This window comes from Phaseolus vulgaris, chromosome 2, assembly GCF_000499845.2.
Source record: "Phaseolus vulgaris cultivar G19833 chromosome 2, P. vulgaris v2.0, whole genome shotgun sequence".
Lineage (NCBI taxonomy): Eukaryota > Viridiplantae > Streptophyta > Magnoliopsida > Fabales > Fabaceae > Phaseolus > Phaseolus vulgaris.
Window position 1 is genome coordinate 30,896,080 of NC_023758.2, and position 19,603 is coordinate 30,915,682.

At 34.1% G+C, this 19,603-nt stretch overlaps 2 protein-coding genes across 2 annotated transcripts; both read left to right on the forward strand.

Moving 5' to 3' along the window:
• Window positions 1–299: 299 nt before the first annotated feature.
• LOC137811390 (protein DETOXIFICATION 49-like) lies at window positions 300–2,284 on the forward strand. The gene has a single exon (XM_068613111.1). It carries the CDS (start codon window positions 380–382, stop codon window positions 2,051–2,053), a length of 1,674 nt encoding a protein of 557 aa, XP_068469212.1. The 5' UTR covers window positions 300–379; the 3' UTR covers window positions 2,054–2,284.
• Window positions 2,285–10,586: 8,302 nt separating this feature from the next.
• LOC137811403 (chlorophyll a-b binding protein, chloroplastic) lies at window positions 10,587–11,684 on the forward strand. Its single transcript, XM_068613134.1, has one exon. It carries the CDS (start codon window positions 10,816–10,818, stop codon window positions 11,608–11,610), a length of 795 nt encoding a protein of 264 aa, XP_068469235.1. The 5' UTR covers window positions 10,587–10,815; the 3' UTR covers window positions 11,611–11,684.
• Window positions 11,685–19,603: the final 7,919 nt, after the last annotated feature.

Below are 19,603 nucleotides of genomic sequence, written 5' to 3' on the forward strand. Positions count from 1 at the left end.
ATGATTTTGTTTTAATTAAATAATTAAGGTTAATTGATTGAAATCCTTAACTTGTGAAATAATATTCAAGTTGAAAAATTAACAAATTATCAATCATCGACCCAGACTCATAAGTGAACAACTTTAATAACGAATTTTAAACCGTTGATTGGATTTATGAAAAAAAATACCCAAATTTATTATGCAAGGAAGAAAAAAAGAGGAAGCATGAAAAATATTTGGTAAAACTAGAAAGATGTTCCATGAAAGTTGAAATCTGGTTGGTAAAGCGCGAATGAGAGAGAAATTTAGAGAAAATTGATTTAAAGGAATAGTATTGATATTCCATATACATCCAAAAATGTTGGAGTGACCCACTCCTTTTAAATACCTCTTGCAAATGCAAATCTCCAACCAAGATTTTGTGATTTACACACAAACAAACGTCAACGTTGTTTCTACAAACCAAACCATGTGTGAGTTATCATCGTCTACCCCCACTTTGGGTGAGAGCAATGAGGGTCATTCACACACGCACACGACCAAAATTAAGGAGCCTGACATGTTAGCCCTTTTGATCCCCAAACCCCCAACAACATTCCAGCAACCCCAAAAAAACCAAAAGCCCCATGAAACCACCCATTTTTCCCTGGCTTTCAACGAAGCCAAATGCATAGCAAACACAGCATTACCCATGGTTCTCACAGGTCTATTACTCTACTCTCGCTCTGTCATCTCTATGTTGTTCCTTGGTCGTGCCGGTGACCTTGCCTTAGCTGGTGGTTCTCTCGCCATTGGATTCGCCAACATCACAGGTTACTCTATTCTCTCAGGCCTCGCCATGGGCATGGAGCCCATCTGCGTCCAGGCTTTTGGGGCCAAAAGATTCAAACTTTTGGGCTTTGCCATGCAGAGGACAATAGTTCTTCTTCTTTTAACTTCAATTTTTATATCGTTCTTGTGGCTCAACATGAAGAACATATTGCTCCTCTGTGGCCAACAAGAAGACATCGCCACCCAAGCTCAATCATTCATACTCTATTCTCTGCCTGATCTCGTAGCACAATCATTGCTACACCCTCTGCGAATCTACTTACGAAGTCAATCCATAACCCTGCCTCTCACATACTCTGCCTTTCTCTCTATTCTCCTTCACCTCCCCATCAACTACCTCCTCGTCTCTGTCTTCAAACTTGGAATCAAAGGCATTGCTTTAGGCGCTGTTTGGACCAATTTCAACCTCGTCTTTTCGTTGCTTCTCTACATCTGGCTCTCCGGCATATACAGCAAAACATGGACTCGTATTTCTTTGAAGGGCATCTTCTGCGGTTGGAAGGCGCTTTTGAATTTGGCAATTCCAAGTTGCATTTCCGTTTGCCTGGAATGGTGGTGGTACGAAATCATGATTTTACTATGCGGGTTACTGATCAATCCCCAAGCAACCGTTGCATCCATGGGGGTTCTGATTCAAACCACCGCTTTGATATACATTTTCCCATCGTCTCTGAGCTTTGCGGTTTCAGCACGTGTTGGGAACGAAGTGGGTGCGGAGAATCCCAAAAGGGCCAAACTTGCAGCACTGGTGGGGCTTTTTTTCAGTTACGTCATGGGCTTGTCGGCCTTGTTTTTTGCTGTTTCGGTGAGGCACGTGTGGGCATCCATGTTCACACGTGACGCGGAGATCATTGCTTTGACGGCGACGGTGTTGCCCATCATTGGTCTCTGCGAGCTTGGAAATTGTCCTCAAACAACTGTCTGCGGCGTTCTGAGGGGAACCGCGAGACCCAAGTTGGGAGCCAATATAAATTTGGGTTGCTTTTATATTGTGGGAATGCCCATTGCTGTGTGGTTGGGTTTCTTTGCGGGCTTTGACTTCAAAGGCTTGTGGCTGGGTTTGTTGGCCGCACAAGCCTCGTGCATGATCACCATGTTGTTCGTGTTGGCTCGCACCAACTGGGAGGATCAGGTCCAAAGAGCCAAACAACTCACATCGTCTGATGCTACTGAGGAGGAACAGGAACAGGAACATCATGGCAATTCCTCAGCGGAGGAATGCTCTGATTCAAATGTTTGATCAATCGTCACAGTCACATACGTGGATTCTTTCATAATTTACATTCAAATTACACGGACAGATTCTTTTTAGATTCTACTAATTTTTATGTACATTTCGGAGAAGAGACAGAGCAAAAACATGCACTCATAGAACGACAAAAACAAAGGAATGTGTTTTGTTTTTTGTCTTTGTTTCTGTTTAGATTCATTAATGGATAAATATTATATACAAGATGACAGGTTTTAATGACTTGGCAGAGTTGTTACAAAAGAAATGGTACACTATCACTAAACTAAACATGAAGATCGTGGAACATAGTCTTAAAACATTGATTCTGTGCTGATTGAGAATATGCCCAAAAAAAAACAAAGGGCAAAGAAAAGCCGTGAAACAGTGTTTGGAATGGTAATTAAGCAGTTGTTAGTTTTCAAAATCAGTGGGATTGGATTGCGCGTTTTGATAAGACATGGAGTTGTGTCAGTTGGTTGATGACGAAAACGAGTGAGGCACACTTTGATCACTCTGCTGACTCCTTCAAGTGACTCAATATGAATGAAGGGATTTTCCACCCCTCAATTCTGACATGTTTTAAGAAAGGAAATTGAAAAATTAGAATGTTCCAGGGTTTATACCAACTGAAGCAGTCTCCAGGATGGTTCTTCATGAAGAAGTTGAAGTGTAAATTATAAAATATTCCAAACACCTTTAGGTTAGGCAGGTATTTCAACTGACACGTTGTTTGTTCAAATTCGCTATACAACTTTTCTTTTGACAAAGTGATTAGAAATATAATAAAGTGACACTAGACTAAGATTTGACGAAAGTGAAGAAAAGCTTAATTAAAGTGGTAGAAGACAAGATAATTAGAACGTGATTTTTGTGAGCAAGGTCAGAATCGTCCAATGAATAAGTTACAGATATGCAGGCAGTCCAAAGCAATGAATACAGTTGGAACTGAGACACCCAAAGAAGAAGAATCTCCACCGCCAAACAAACTCTCAAGGACGGCTATTGCGACATCATGTTTTATTCAGTGTTTTCCGTGTCCCACTCCCACCTATTTACTTTATCTTAATTCTTCATATCTGTAGTCAAGTCGGTAATACCTATTTCTAGAAGTCACTTAGAAATAACGGCTAATATTCTATAATCAAACTCAATTTATTATTAATAACAATAATAAATTTAATTATTGAGCTGCTATTTATAATGATTATTATAAGATCAATATAAGGGTTATTATTCAAAGGGTGTATTTTATTTTTCTCTATTATATTCATCTCTCACTTTTTTTCAATCGAATTCAGTTCAGGAGTTCTTTAAATTAAATTAGGGAAAATGTAAAAGAAAATGAATATTTGGTTATCTGGAATTGGATGCCGCCATTTTGAGAAGATAGGTGGTAAAAAAGCAAACATGTATTTTGTAGCCGCCCTGACTAAGTAGAGATTGGAATTGGTCTAACATAAAACCCAAAGAAGACCTTCTTCAATCTTTAATTCAATTCAACTATTTCCACGACTTCCGATTAAATATTCACACTTGCTGGTTTTTATGTTCATCCCCTCGTGTTTCCAATTTGGTCCAATAATTAATTCACAATTCTTTTATATCTTTGTTATCTAAAACTCCATGTTATGTCCAAATGTACACCACCAAGAGATTGGATATTGCTTTTGTTTTATAAAAGTTAGTGTGCTTGCAAGTCCAAAGTCAAGAGTCATGCGCGTGCCTCACGCTTCTCTTCTATACGTACCATTAACTATTATTAAGTATTAACTCCATGGATAAAGATGTTTTAGGTTGGAGTTTCGCAAGATTTTGACACCTCTCAAATAAACCACACCAATGCTTCCATTAATTGTTTCGTTTTTTATCAGATTTGGTGTAGAGTCGTCCTGAATCTAAATTGTTGATGATGATGAATTTTTCTATTGAAGAATTATTGAACTTTATCATTAGTATCGAGTGAAACTCCATCAACGCTAAAGTTAGTAAAAAATATAATAATCTAAGTAATAAATAAATATTAAATATTGAGTGAGTGAGATTTATATTTACAAGTGGTAAAGTCTATGTATTTCAATAATCACTAGGTTAGGGTGTCAAGTTTCATGAATACACCCGAGTTTCATAGTTACTTTGAGTAATTATTGTTACTCTAAGTATTTATAAACTACTTTTATGATATTTTAATTAAGTTAATATTCATATTATCTGGATATTAACAACTTGAAGTTCATGGGTCGGGTAGTGCAGCTTCTATCAATGAAATAATAAGCAACCAAATGAATAAGGTGGGACATGATAAAATGAAAAAAAAATATTAACCTATTGTTTGGATATTGTGATAAAAATAGAAAAATAAATTGATTCTATCTCATCCTTCTTTAAACTGGAGGGGAAGAAAAATTGGGAGGATGATGAATGAAAGCTGAAATTTGTGGAAGGAATTAATTGTTGGTGTAGTGATGAATAAGAAATCAAATTTGGATAGAAATGTACATTCAAGGTTTAGACCCTACTTGGAAGCTTTGTATGGAGCCCAGACACTACAGGAAGATGAGCATAGAGTCCAGACATAGACTGGGCCAAAGTTGCCCCTACCTTCCATAGGACTCTTTCTTCCTACACCTCCATACCTTCTTGTGCCACCCCCATACTAAATACGAAAATACCATTTTATCCTCTTTTTTTCACCTCCTTGAATTTGAAATAATAAGCCTATGGATTATGTAATCCGGATACATTCCGGATTACATAATCCGGAAGTCAATTTCATATTTAGAAAAGACTTCCAAATTATGTAATCCGGAAGCTAATAACACATCTGAAAAAAAGACTTATGGATTACATAATCCGGAAGCTAATCTTATGTATAGAAAAGACTTCCAGATTATGTAATCCGGAAGCTAATCACAAAAAACTTCCGGATTACATAATCCGGAAGCTAATTCTGAATCTAGAAAAAGACTTCCGGATTATGTAATCCGGAATATTGAAAAGGGTATTTTTGGAATAATAAAAATTTATGGGGGTGGCACAAGAAGGTATGGAGGTGCAGGAAGAAGCAGCCCTTCCATAGTTAAACATTGAACCTTCAATTAATCAACTTTGGGTGTTTCTTCCTGCACCCTTAAAATCTTCTTCCTCCACCCCCTTTAAATTTCAAAATACTAAAATTACCCTTGTCAAAAGCATTATGAATTTCGGAAGTAATTTGTATCCTAGATTTGATCGGACATATACCGATCAAGTCCAATTCGAATATATTTCATTTCGGCCTAAATCGTGAGAAAGCTCATGATGAAATAAAATTAACCATGATTTTTGTAACTATTATTATAAACCCACACATAATTATATTGTTGTAATAATATTAGTTTAGATAAATATATTATAGGAATTAATTTTTTTAATATTTCGACCTCTTTGAATACTCTGATTTACCTGCATAGTGTCCCTTATTGTATTGCATAAATGTTTTAATTTACTTATGAAATATATCTTATTATATTACATAAATGCTCTGCTCCGATTATATTACACAATATCCCAAATTATATACATGATATCCAAATTTTATGAAAATATACTATAATATGACACATTAACACCTAGAGAAACCAATGTCAAAGATTCAAGTTGATGAAGGCTTATAAATAGATGAACACTCACATGGAGTATCTCAACTCGAATTTTAGCACTAAATTCACTATATATACAAAATTTGATGCTTTTACTAATATGGATTATTTTTTGCTGGTGGAGCCCTTCTAATTTCCTGGAGGCTGAATCACTAAAGCTTGAAGGGAGACTACTTGGAGTCCACCCAAATTCCGACCGACCTCATCCCGGTGTTAGTATATCTGTTATAACCTCTCTCATACGTGATCATGTAACTCAGGGTTTATAAATACCCATCTCTTTCTCTCATAATAATACACAGAGTTTTATCTTTCTCTTGCTTCTCTTTCTTCCTCTCCAATACTCTCTCTCTCTCTCTCTCTCTCTCTCTCTCTCTCTTCTCTCTCTTCTCTCCTCTCTCCTCTCTCTCTCTTCTCTCTCTCTCTTCTCTCTCTCTCTTCTCTCTCTCCTCTCTCTCTTCCTCCTCTCTTCTCTCTCTCTCTCTCTCTCTTCTCCTCTCCTTCTTCTCTTCTTCTCTCTCCTCTCTTCTCTTCTCTCTCTCTCTCTCTCTCTCTCTCTCTCTCTCTCTCTCTCTCTCTCTCTCTCTCTCTCTCCTCTTCTCTCTCTCTCTCTCTCTCTCTCCTCTCTTCTCTCTCTCTCTCTCTTCTCTCTCTCTCTCTCTCTCTCTCTCTCTCTCTCTCTTCTCTCTCTCTCTCTCTCTCTCTCTCTCTCTTCTCTCTCTCTTCTCTCTCTCTTCTCTCCCTTCTCTCTCTCTCTCTCTCTCTCTCTCTTCTCTCTCTCTCTCTCTCTCTCTCTCTCTCTCTCTCTCTCTCTCTCTCTCTCTTCTCTCCTCTCTCCTCTCTCTCTCTCTCTCTCTCTCCTCTTCTCTCTCTCTCCTCTCTTCTCTCTCTCTCTCTCTCTCTCTCTCCTCTCTCTCTTCTCTCTCTCTTCTCTCTCCTCTCTCCTCTCTCTCTCTCTCTCTCTCTCTCTCTCTCTCTCTCTCTCTCTCTCTTCTCTCTCTCTTCTCCTCTCTCTCTTCTCTTTCTCTCTTCTCTCTCTTCTCTCTCTCTCTCTCTCTCTCTCTCTCTCTCTCTCTCTCTCTCTCTCTCTCTCTCTCTCTCTCTCTCTCTCTCTCTCTCTCTCTCTCTCTTCTCTCTCTCTCTCTTCTCTTCTCTCTCTCTTCTCTCTCTCTCTCTCTTCCTCTATATGGTACAGAGCGCCATGACTTCATCATCATCTCTCTCTGAAATTTTTTCTTCCAAAACAGAGACTTTTGTGCCCTATATTTTTCACACTCTTATTCTGATAAAACTTGATGCTGATAATTTCTTGATCTGGCGTCAACAAGTCACTGCAACCTTAAGGAGCATGGATCTTCTACATTTCTTGGATGGGTCTTGCATGTCGTCTCGCCTCCTTGCCGCTGATGATGCCTCTCCTACGTCTGTCAACCCCAAATATCTCACATATGAGCGTTAGGATCAGTCTGTTCTTGCCTGATTATTGGCTTCCATGACGTCTAGCATTCTCACACAAATGGTAGGCTTGGATTCATCGCATCAGGTGTGGAGCAAACTTCAAACTCAATATGCCTTTCAAACCAGAGCACAAATCAAGAAACACAAACAACATCTATGTACCCCCAAGAAAGATAGGTCTATTTCTACCTTTCTTCTTGATATCAAGAAAACCGTCGACAATCTTGCTGTTGTTGGATGCCCAATCTCCACAGAGGACCACATTGAAGCTATTCTTGATGGGTTGTCCGATGAATACGACCCTTTCGTCACTTTCGTTACGTCTCGCCTTGATCCATATACGGTGGATGATATAGAAGCGCTTCTTCTGGCTCAAGAGAGACGTATTGAGAAAGCCAAACAATATGTTGATCATTTTTTGCAGGCCAATGTTTCCATTGCTCCCACCAACATTCATCAATCTTATTCCTCTCGGACCAAGAAGTTCCCGTCTCATGCCACTTATGGTAATATTAAACAATGCTTCTATTCAAAACAACGCTTTCCACCCTTCAAGAACTATCCCAAGATACCTCCCACTACCTCTACGACAAGAGTGCAATGTCAATTCTACGGAAAATATAGTCATTCAGCTCTACATTGTTGGCACAGGTTTGAACCATCTTCTTCATCTCAAGTCTCTGCTAACACACCTCATTTCTCATCTATTAGTGATGATGATGAACCATCGATCCTTGGCATGCCTGGTAATCCACATGATCCTTTGTGGTACCCTGATAGCGGTGCCTCTCATCACCTCACTACTCAAAGCAATAATCTCTCAACTACAACACCCTACACAGGTTCTGAAAAAGTCTCTATAGGTAATGGTTCAAGGTTACCTATTCATTTCATTGGTACTGCCACTTATACTGACTTATCTACACATAATACATTCTCTTTAACCAACTTGCTGCATGTTCCCTCTATTTCCAAGAATCTCTTAAGTGTTTCTCGGTTTGCTCGTGATAATTGTGTATTTTTTGAGTTTTATCCTGACATGTGTTTTGTCAAACGTCAGGGAACAAACGAGATACTCCTTCAAGGCAAGCTTAAGGATGATCTCTATGTCTTTACAAATCTTATTCACAATACTCCCTGTTCTGCTTATGTTTCTACTGTTCCTTCTTCTACTTACAACATTTGGCATTCTCGTTTTGGCTATGCTCAACCTAAAGTGATTCACCAAATCATGAAACATTGTAATATCCCATATACTGCTACTCGAGAATTCTGTATTGCATGTGTAATTGGAAAATCTCATCAACAACCTTTTCATACTTCCCAAACTGTATATTCCAAACCCCTTCAACTTGTTTTCATTGATATTTGGGGTCCCTCTTATACCCCTGCTACTAATGATGCTTGGTATTACATTGCTTTTGTGGATGCTTACACTAAATATGTATGGTTTTACTTAATACACAGCAAAGCACAAGCTCTTTCTGTTTTCCAATCTTTCAAATTATATGCGGAAAAACAAACTGGATTTTCTCTCTTAAGCATTCAAACAGATAATGCAAAGGAATTCTTGTGTTTTAAATTTTTTCTCTCAATTCATGGTATCACACATCGTTTAACTTGTCCTCATACGCATCAACAAAATGGTTCTATAGAGCGCAAACACAGGCACATAGTTGATATTGGTTTAACTTTGCTTGCTAGTTCATCCTTACCTATGTCTTTTTGGGGATATGTTTTTACTGCTGCTGTATCTATTATAAATGTGCTACCTACTTCTGTCTTACTCAACTCAAGCCCATATCAACTTCTGTTTAATAAGAAACCAAATTATTCTATATATAAATTTTTTGGATGTGCCTATTATCCGCTGCTTAGGCCATATAATAAGCATAAAATGAATTTACGTTCTTCTTTATGTGTTTTCCTTGGGTATGCACCACATCGCCCACGGGTCGTATATACATCACACGTCATGTTATCTTTGATGACCAGGTTTATCCTTATGCTCTTTCTCCTAACCTATTCATCTATGTTTCTTCAAATAATATGAGTCATTCCTCTTCTACACCTACCCTAGCGGTGTTTCCAACTGTTCCGCAGTCTACGCCTCCACCCACAAGCATTGATCGTCCTGCCGTGTCCTCTGACCCTCCTCCCCATCAAGATGATACCTCTTCTCCTATGCCTTCACCACATATCAGCCACCTTCATCCCCTGTTCTCCCCTCCCACACCGATGAACCTCAAAACACCCATAGTATGATTACTTGTGCTAAGGCTGGCGTTTTTAAACCTCGCACGTTTGTTGCACCCACTATTTCTGGTCTACCCAAGTCCACAAAGGATGCTCTCCTTCGTCCTGAATGGTTCTCTGCCATGCAAGAAGAACTCGCTGCTTTACACCATAATCACACATGGGTTCTCACGCCTCTTCCTCCTGGGGTTACACCCATAAGATGCAAATGGATTTTTAAAATCAAATACAACGCTGATGGCTCTTTCCAAAGGAACAAAGCCCGTCTTGTTGCCAAAGGGTTCCATCAACAACCGTCTTGATTTTATTTTATTTATAAATTATTGATTAAAAATAGAAAAAAAAAACAATTTAAAAATATATGACTATAATTTTATAAAAATAGTATTATATGTAGCCGCTATTTTAAAAGAGAACTTATTTAATAGTTTTAAAATAAATTATTTGATTATTTATTTTATTAAATAAATAAATAAAATTTATTTATCAAAGAATAAATTTTTCAATTAAAATATAATATCAAAAGAACTTACCAAAATGGTGTATTTTTTATATAATGATAGAAATATTAACTTTAGTTTTATATATTTATTTAAATAATATATATTGTTTGTAATATTTAATTTATATTATTTATAATTTGAATGAAAATACGATAATAAAAAAGTATGCATTTTATCCTTACCTGAGGAAAAAGAGTGTAACTGTATTGTAAAATTAGTAAAAGGGTACAATGTTATTTTTAGTGCACAAGTAATTTATATTTTCTAAATTTTTTTCTTCAATGTTAGATGTGTAAGGTAATTATAAAACTTGAGATGTTGAAATTTGAAAGATATTATTAAGAATAAAGTATATACTTCCATAAAAAATTTAAACACAAATAAATATAGTTTGCAATGACAATTTAAAAATTGAATCTGATTTTTGATATGGTTGTTAAAAGTGAAATTATAAATTGGTAATTCCTGAGGTCATATGGAATTTGACATTGAACCTTATGGCTTGAAATGAAGTAGCAATGGAATGAATACTCTATGGTCCCTGTTCTGCAAAACTATAAAATTTAGATGAATATCATAGAGGGTATCCAAGAAATCTTACGTGGCAAATTGTGATTGGGTAGAAGAGGTATTCCATGATATGTTTGTAGATATGTGATCTGAGTTGGTGAGGAAGGAAATGAAAGAAAGAATTGGAAAGAGAAGAGTGGGGCAAGGGAAGAAGCAATTAGTGGACACAAATCATTCTCCAAATCCAAACCAATAGAAATTGAAATAGAGATCTCATGTGATATTTAGATAAGAACCCTCTTCTCAATTAACCTATATATACTTCTCCTCTAGGCTACCACTACAGCAACCACCATTCATAACCCTTCTCTCCACTTTCACTTTCAAACCTTTTCATTATTTTCCAATGGCTGCTTCAACAATGGCTCTCTCTTCATCATCATTGGCTGGCCAAGCAATCAAGCTTTCCCCCTCCACCCCTGACCTTTCCACTGGAAGGATTTCCATGAGGAAAACAGCTTCTAAGTCTGTTTCCTCTGGAAGCCCATGGTACGGCCCAGACCGTGTCAAGTATTTGGGCCCATTTTCCGGTGAGGCACCATCTTACCTCACTGGTGAATTCCCAGGTGATTATGGTTGGGACACTGCTGGGCTTTCTGCTGACCCTGAGACTTTTGCTAAAAACCGTGAACTTGAAGTCATCCACTCCAGATGGGCTATGTTGGGAGCTTTGGGCTGTGTTTTCCCCGAACTCTTGTCCCGTAACGGTGTGAAGTTTGGCGAGGCTGTGTGGTTTAAGGCTGGATCTCAGATATTCAGTGAGGGTGGACTTGACTACTTGGGCAACCCAAGCCTGGTCCATGCACAGAGCATTCTTGCTATCTGGGCCACCCAAGTTCTCTTAATGGGTGCCGTTGAGGGTTACCGTATTGCCGGTGGGCCTCTTGGTGAGGTGACTGACCCAATCTACCCAGGTGGAAGCTTCGACCCATTGGGCCTTGCTGATGACCCAGAAGCTTTTGCTGAGTTGAAGGTGAAAGAGCTCAAAAACGGTAGATTAGCCATGTTCTCCATGTTTGGTTTCTTTGTTCAAGCCATTGTCACCGGAAAGGGACCTTTGGAAAACCTTGCAGACCACCTTGCTGACCCAGTCAACAACAATGCCTGGGCATATGCCACAAACTTTGTCCCCGGAAAGTGAGAAAACTGTGAATTTCAAGTTTTTATGTAATGAAATATATGAATGAGTTATGCCTTTTTGGTACCTTTTGATCATTTTTCAGTTTTGTTTTCTCTCTGCACTTTTTTATTCTGCAAGCCAATTAATAATCACCAAATGCATAAGCGTCTCCACAACACTTACCAAATTAATAACATGGGAAACAAATAGATTAGAAAGCATTCAATTACTTCTCAAGCCTAGCATCTTGTTATTTATATAATTTGGTACCAAAAAGAAATTGTCCAAAGTTCAATTTCAATGGATTGCAGAATACCCGAAATAGTTTGTTGTTTTGTGCTACCAGTTTTAGGAATTGCAAGCCAAACCCTGCAAAGATCTTGAACCAAAACTGTACAATACAACCATAAATTTCGTACATATATATATAATCTTAACTCAATATCACCATGATTCAGCTTGCAAAATAAACAAATTTGGGACAAGTCTGAATAATTTATAATCGATTTAATTGATACCATAGAATAAAAAAAACTTAGATTAGTTGATGATATAAATTACTAAAATACTGTGATTGAGATTTAATAAAAGTAATTATGAAATAAAATTAAAAAATAACTAATTAGAAACTATCAAAATTATAAAAAAGAATTTACAAATTTTCTTATTTCATACTAATGGGAAATTTTACCAAAATGGTGATGCATAAAAAATCATCATTGGTGTATAGAAAATCATCATGTCACGATTGTTTCATTTATTTTTTTTCCAATTTCATAATAAAGAAGTTGTCTACCATTGGCAACTTAGAATAAAGTTGCATTCATCATTGACAACTTCTATTCAAAGTTTCCTTCATGGTTGACAACTTTGCATAGGCACAAAATGAAAAAAATTCTCACACTATTTGCAATTTCAATTGCAAGGCGGTGCAGCAACAACTTGATTTTCTCACAAACAATGTTTTCTTTCTCAAAACACATGTCAAACGTACACTTTGTTGAGAACTTTATGTTCACATGACTACAGTTTTCACTTTGGATACAATAATCACAATGTCACAGAGATTCCTTTTAGCAATGAAGTTTGAATTCAAACTTATGTTGTTTGGTTAGGTGAATTTAAACTTTCAGGAAGTCTATTTAATAGAGTCCTATCTCCTATCCAATTCACACTAAACCACCCACGCTCATTTCCTATATTTCTTTAGCTTTGCATTGTGCTGGAACTCCTTAGGTGTGCCAATTTATCTTCAAAGGTAATTTTTGTCTAAAGCTATATGTATTCTTATTGGACAGTGATGTTTTAAGTAGGAATCAATATGGTTGAAATTTGTTTATATTTAAGTAGTACGCAAAATCTTTATTTAAGTCTCATCAGTATGTGATGAGCATAAAAAAGAATATAATTTACAAATTGTTGAATAGATATCGTCACAGTTTTGAACAAGAAAAAGAATAAAAGATTATCACACAATTTGAAGTGGACACTATTATGTAGGTGTGTGCATCTTGAAAATATAACTCATTAAAGTGATATGTAGTTATGTACATATGCAGTGTTATGCATCCTTATATGCGAGCGAAAATCAACTAGCACCAATATTTAATATTTAACTTTTATAGAATCAATATGTTGAAATTTGTGTATATTTAATATAGAATATTTGTAGAAGTAAAGAACTTAAATAAATTTAAATATTTTTTTATTTTTTTTAATGAGAAATGATCCATAAAAGTAAATTGAATACAAATAAGATGAATGGAACCCGTGTGAACTTATTGTTTAGAAGAGTAGATAGATAAAACACGTTCATAAATTCTTCCTCCATATAATTTTAAAAAGTTTAGAATATTCTTGATAGTATACTAGATTCACCAATCAGAACACCTCTTTTTTTTTAAATACCGACTTATATATGTTTATAAATATATATAAGAACACCTATTTTTTAATTTAAGAAAATATGTATTTATCAATAATGGTATATAATATAGTTTAACGTGTAATTTCATTAAATAAAATAAAATTAATTAAAATATATTTATATTTGAGATCCATAAAGAAATATTTTTTTTCAATAGGAACTATGTATAAAGGTACTATAAAATATGGTTGTATTTTTAGGAACCATCTTATTAGAATTTTATGGTATCTCATCGCCTTCCTGCGAATATGTCCCTATTACGACTCCAAGATAAACATGTTACTGAAGATGTATGGGAAGGTAATGAAAGACTATTGAGACCCATAAGACATGCAATATGAATACTAAAGCATGAGGACATACTTGACCAATGAGTCAAACAGTTAATTGAGCATTCTGGTTTTGGACATTTGTTAAAATTTAAGAACATTGACTTCAACCACGTACTACTTACAACATTAGTGGAAAGGTGGAGATCAGAGACTCATACCTTTCACTTTCCTCTCGGTGAAACAACTGTTACTTTGGAAGATGTGGAACTCATATTGGGTTTACCGGTTGATGGAGAGGCTGTCATTGGGATTACTACTGGTGATTTAGTATCTTTGTGTGAGCAGTTCCTCGGATTTATACCACCTGCTACAACAGTGAAAGGAAATACAATTAATTTGTCTTGGCTTAACAACACTTTTTAGGAATTGTCACATCATGCAACCGATGATGTTATTGCTCAACATGCTCGATCACAGAATAGACTTTAATAAAGATAATATTGGAGGTTGCACGCTGCTTTAACAATGTTGGGCATGGGAACGCCTAACATGCATTTCTCCACAACTTCAACCATTGATCGATGAAGAAGTTCAACGAGGGGTTGGTTTCCCACTTGGAAAAAGGTATGCTATTTTTTTTTATTAATTTTCGAGACAAGAAAACAAAGTTCTTAATATTCCTTTGCTTATGTTAGGTGGACTCGGAGGATGTATAGGACGCACAGAGGAGTTCCTCAAATACGAGCAATGTTTGATGGCATTACTACCAGTTAATTTTCTGCATCAAGTTTAAAATCGGTTTTATATTTGGTTGGACATATTTTTCATTGATTAATTATTCATTGTCTTTCACTCTACCTTCATTACTTGTAAAAATCTTTCAAAAACAATTCACCTCCCTCTTATTTTAGCCCTATAATTATAACATCCTCAACAACCAAACCACATTGCTGTGTTTCACAATTTAGCAAGCAGAATACCACTACGTGAATGAAAAAAACACAAGTCATCAAGTCTTACACACAAAAAAATAGTTTCCGAACAATTCGCAGGACGAATCTGGAAAATAGCTTGAGGTTGACAAACTATGGGCAATACCTTCTCCACCGAGACTGAAATGATGTTTAAGTAACATTGCAAAGGAAAGCAGAAAGAAGAAGAAGCAGTATAAGTGTGTATTTTCTTCAGCTCAATTCTCTATAAAATAAGGAATTATTTCTCAAATAAAAGGTTGAATCAAAATATGAGTTAAATCAAGTAAATAATTGAATGAAATCACCTAATTAAGAAAAAAAGAAAGAGTGATTAGTCGTAAACAAGTGAAAACTAGCTTTTGTTTTTCTGCAAGTATATTTCACGAGGCACAACGAACAATACTAGTAACAAGAAAAACGTAACTTGTCGGCGATTGGTGAACCGGTAGTTCTCTGGCGAGAGGTTCCGGAAAATCGCGTCGAGAGAGAGAGACGACGACATATAGGCTTTGGAATTACATGCTGAAATGGAATAAGGTGCAGGTAAAGACAATTTTGCCCTCAAATTCCTTGCCATATATCGAATTTCTCACGGTATATCGCTTTTCACCGTTTATGACAGAATTTGAGCTTAATCTCTTCTTTTTCACTCTCTCTTCCTCTGTTTTTTTTTATCATATCCTCGATTTACATGCTAATATTTAGATTAATTGGTTTAATTCGTATTAAGGAGGACTCAATAACTCATAGATCAGTGAACTCATAAATACATGTTTCACAAGAAAAAAATTAAAGATACAAGTCTAGTAGTATTTATTACATATTTATAAAAAATCTTTTGCAGTCATTCTCATTAAAATTGAAGATTGGGAACCGAAATGTATTAGATCTCAACACCAAAAATCTTGAAAAATACGAGTGATGTGGAAAACAAGACATTCTCAATTTATATCAAATAAAAAAATTAAGAATTTTTCTTAGTCTATAGTTGAATTTAATATAAATAAAAAAAACTTTAGAATGTCATTTAACTTTTGCGATTGGAGGAAGGCAAGAAATTTTCTATTAGCATCTTCGAAAATGACAAAAAACGCACAACCCAAAGTATGCTCTAACATTTATTTGTTTCACCACCACATTTTTCTACCTGTCAATTTGAGTTGGTTTGAATCCATAGGATAGAAAGTAATGACATGAAGCCATGAATAAGGAGAAAGCAACGTAACAAGAACCTAGTCGTGCTTAGTACAAATAATAGAAGCTTTCTTGGCTGTTTTGCAGAGAACAAAGCACAGGAAGGGGACACTTCCTCGAATTAAGTGGAAAATAATAGGATACCCAACTTGTTAGAGAACCAACCTGCTATTTAATCAAACTCCTTTTTATAAAAATTAACCGCTTTTAATTTGTTATTGTTATGAATAAGAGTATTAACGATTTCAAACTTAAAACATTTACTGTAGAAATATGTGTATTCTTAGTTAGTGTGCAATTTGTTTTCTATATCTTCCGATATATATTGAAATCTCGATATTATTTTCTCAGTATTTGACCTTGTTAATGACATAAATCAATAATAAATGTTGCATGTTGATTATCCAGAATCCCTTAATTTATGCTGATGTGACATGACTGCCTTTAAATACGAGTATTGATAGACAATTTTTTTTTATATGCAAATATCTATATGTTACAATTATCAATTTTAGAGTTTAATATAATATTCTTGATATGAATTTTAGATTATTTTTCTTAATTTAATTTCTAATTCAATTTTGAATATTTAATCTATTATATTACATCTTTTATTTTTGATAACATTATTTCATATCACTAATTGTTACAAAGTAAATAAAAATGTAGTTGATTAAATTTAATAACTCTTACAATTAATTTCAAATTATTTAATTTATCTGAAACTAATAAATTACATATAATTTCAATTTCATTTCTAATGTGATGTTTTTTTAGTTTTCCCCTTTGATCACACGGTAAATAATTACGTTAACGAAATAAAAAAATATTGTATCCTTAAAAAATAATTTTTAAACAACTTTTAACATTAGTATTATTTTAAAACGTTCAAGAAAATTTTAAGCATCACACTCATTCATAGATTAATATAGACAGTTCTTCTTCCATGAATTTCACAAAGTTGAAAAGTAGAAAATGATGACACTTAAACACGAAATATTTTTAGTTTAGCGTGTATTTTTCAAGTCTCGCACATAAGGAAACTGGTGTCCAAATTAATTATTTTTATTGTGTCAGGTATATTTTAAAGTTTTTTGAGTTCTTTAAAAACCTTTTTATTTATTGTCGCTGTTATCGGTGATATGCACCCAAAGACTTCTTTGCACACAATTAAGAATCAATTTTGATTAACACTGATTAACATAGTGCCATTTTTTGAACAGACAATGTATTTATATTTTAAAAAGTGTAATATATAAAAGTAAATGAATTTTTATGGAAAAAAAACTACGTGTACCACTATAAATTGTCATAAAGTGTTACTCCAACCCTGTTTTATTAACAACGTCAATTTAATTTATATAAAAAAGATAAAATTAAAATTTTAAACAAAATTAAATCATTTAAAAGAAATAAAATATAAGGGAAAACATATATAACCCATAATTTATGAGATTGGAGACTCTCGAATATTGACATTTGTAAGTTATTTGTAAAATATGTATTTACATTTCAAAAAATATTTGTTTAATTTTTGATGATTTTGAATGATTTTAATATAATTTTGAAAAAAAAAATACATATAATTTTTTAAAAACTTAAATTTATTATATAAATTTTTATTATGATTAAAAAATAAAAAATAAATTCTTTTAAACCAATTATGATAAACATCTTTATATTAAAAAAATTAAAACATACTTATACACATAAATTTTTATTATCAATTTATATAATTTATAATTATATAATATATAAATTCGTGTTATTATATTTAATATTTTATAAATTATACATATTTTTTATCAATATTCATATTAGTGTAGTATGAATATATCTGTCAATCAATATATCTGTAAATAAGAAATGATAAAATTAACAAATATATCTAGATAGTCTAACTTGCAAGTTACATAAATAACAAGAAAGTTGTTATATATATATATATATATATATATAAAAGCGAAAAGCTGGTGAAGTAAAGACGTCAGCTTCAACTTGCAAGTTGATGGAGAATACGATATTTTTTAGTAATGGAAGTACTGTTGGCCCACCTTAATTGTGATCCTTTAAAGGTAGGTACTTCAATTTCAAACCCTAATTATTTTTTAGGTTTTATTCGAGGTGACAGTCAACATATAGGTATGCTATTGATCAGATGAATGTTAATAAACATTTTTAAATACTAATTTAAAGTAATAGCAGTGGTAAGTAGAATAAAGAAAGATTCAGTGTATTTAAAATAATTTAAAGAATATATGTAATATTTCTTAATTTCTCAATCTGTTTATTAAAACCCAAATCCACAGTACTTTTCTTTCTTCTATTTATGTGATGATTTGAGTTCCTAGTTTGTACCTCATAGATCAGCTAGGGAAGTTTACACGCTGGATCTCTCTCTCTATCTTTTCATCAAACAACGCGTTTGGAGGGGTTGACCTTGTGTTGCCAGAAAATTTAATTTTGTTACGCTTACCCTACAAGCCACTCTCTTTCACTCTACACCTCTCTATCATAGGAAGTTGTAATATACTAAAGAATAAACTTTATTTGTGTTATCACATCATTTCTCTTCAAAAACCATCACTAAAATTAATAATCACATTAACGACTATAATTATTCTTATTACAAGGTCGGTACCTCTCAAAATATTCTTTTAGCTTCTGTCTTCTCATTTTTACAGTTTTTGTATTCGACGTTTTCGTCTGGCAAGTTCTCCAAAAACGGCAGAGTGAAGTATTTGCGAAGGTGTTCCGACGCTCAAGTCAGTCTGAGTATAATATGTAGGTATGTTAGGGATTAGAAGATTACTTTTTGCACATGGTCCCTTCTGATATTTATAGCCTTGTGTTGGACTTCAACTGTTATGTGCTTTCTTTTGGACCCAGACGAAGGTCCATTTGTGTTTTAATAATAATTTATGATTAAAATGACTTAATTATGATTAATCGTAATCTATCATCAGCTTCCACGTTCGTTCGGTCTTACCGACGACCTTTCAGCCTCCCGATAATATAATTATTATATTTATTATAAATTAATTTTATAAAAATTTGGAATCCAAGGCAAACAAGTTCAATTTGAAGAATGATTAAGATTGTAAAGAAGAATCCGAGATAACCAATATATTTTCAAAATATACGAGGACTTTGTGTACTATAAAATCTAGGTTATTAATATTCCTCAATCATATGGATTCCACTGTAAGAACAATTTGATACTGTAAATAATAAAAACAAGTACTTTTCTACTACTTTTTAAATACATATTATATTATAATAAAACAATAATTTATTCAAATATAAAAAATACCCATATGTTCTCTCTGTACTAAAATAATTAAATATTTTACTATCCAATTGAGTGTCAGCAGCATAACATAGCACCCCTTCATTTGCCTCCCGTTCTTATCTCTGCCCCTCTTTTCTATCTGATTCTTTTACAACATGCAGTTATTAGTTTTTACAGATTTTGAGTAAATAATATACCTATTAATTACAGATTATTATTTATAATATTTTATTAATTCATAATTCCACTGTCTCGGTCCTCAGCTTTTAAAATATCTCAGAGGTTGAGTTCTGTCAATTTAATTAATAATATTAAAAAACAATGAAAAAAAATGCAATTCATTATATTTAAAATT

Bases quoted from the DNA above. Each gene is read 5' to 3' on its own strand.
- LOC137811403 (XM_068613134.1), top strand. From the start codon at position 10,816: ATGGCTGCTTCAACAATGGCTCTCTCTTCATCATCATTGGCTGGCCAA.
- LOC137811390 (XM_068613111.1), top strand. From the start codon at position 380: ATGCAAATCTCCAACCAAGATTTTGTGATTTACACACAAACAAACGTC.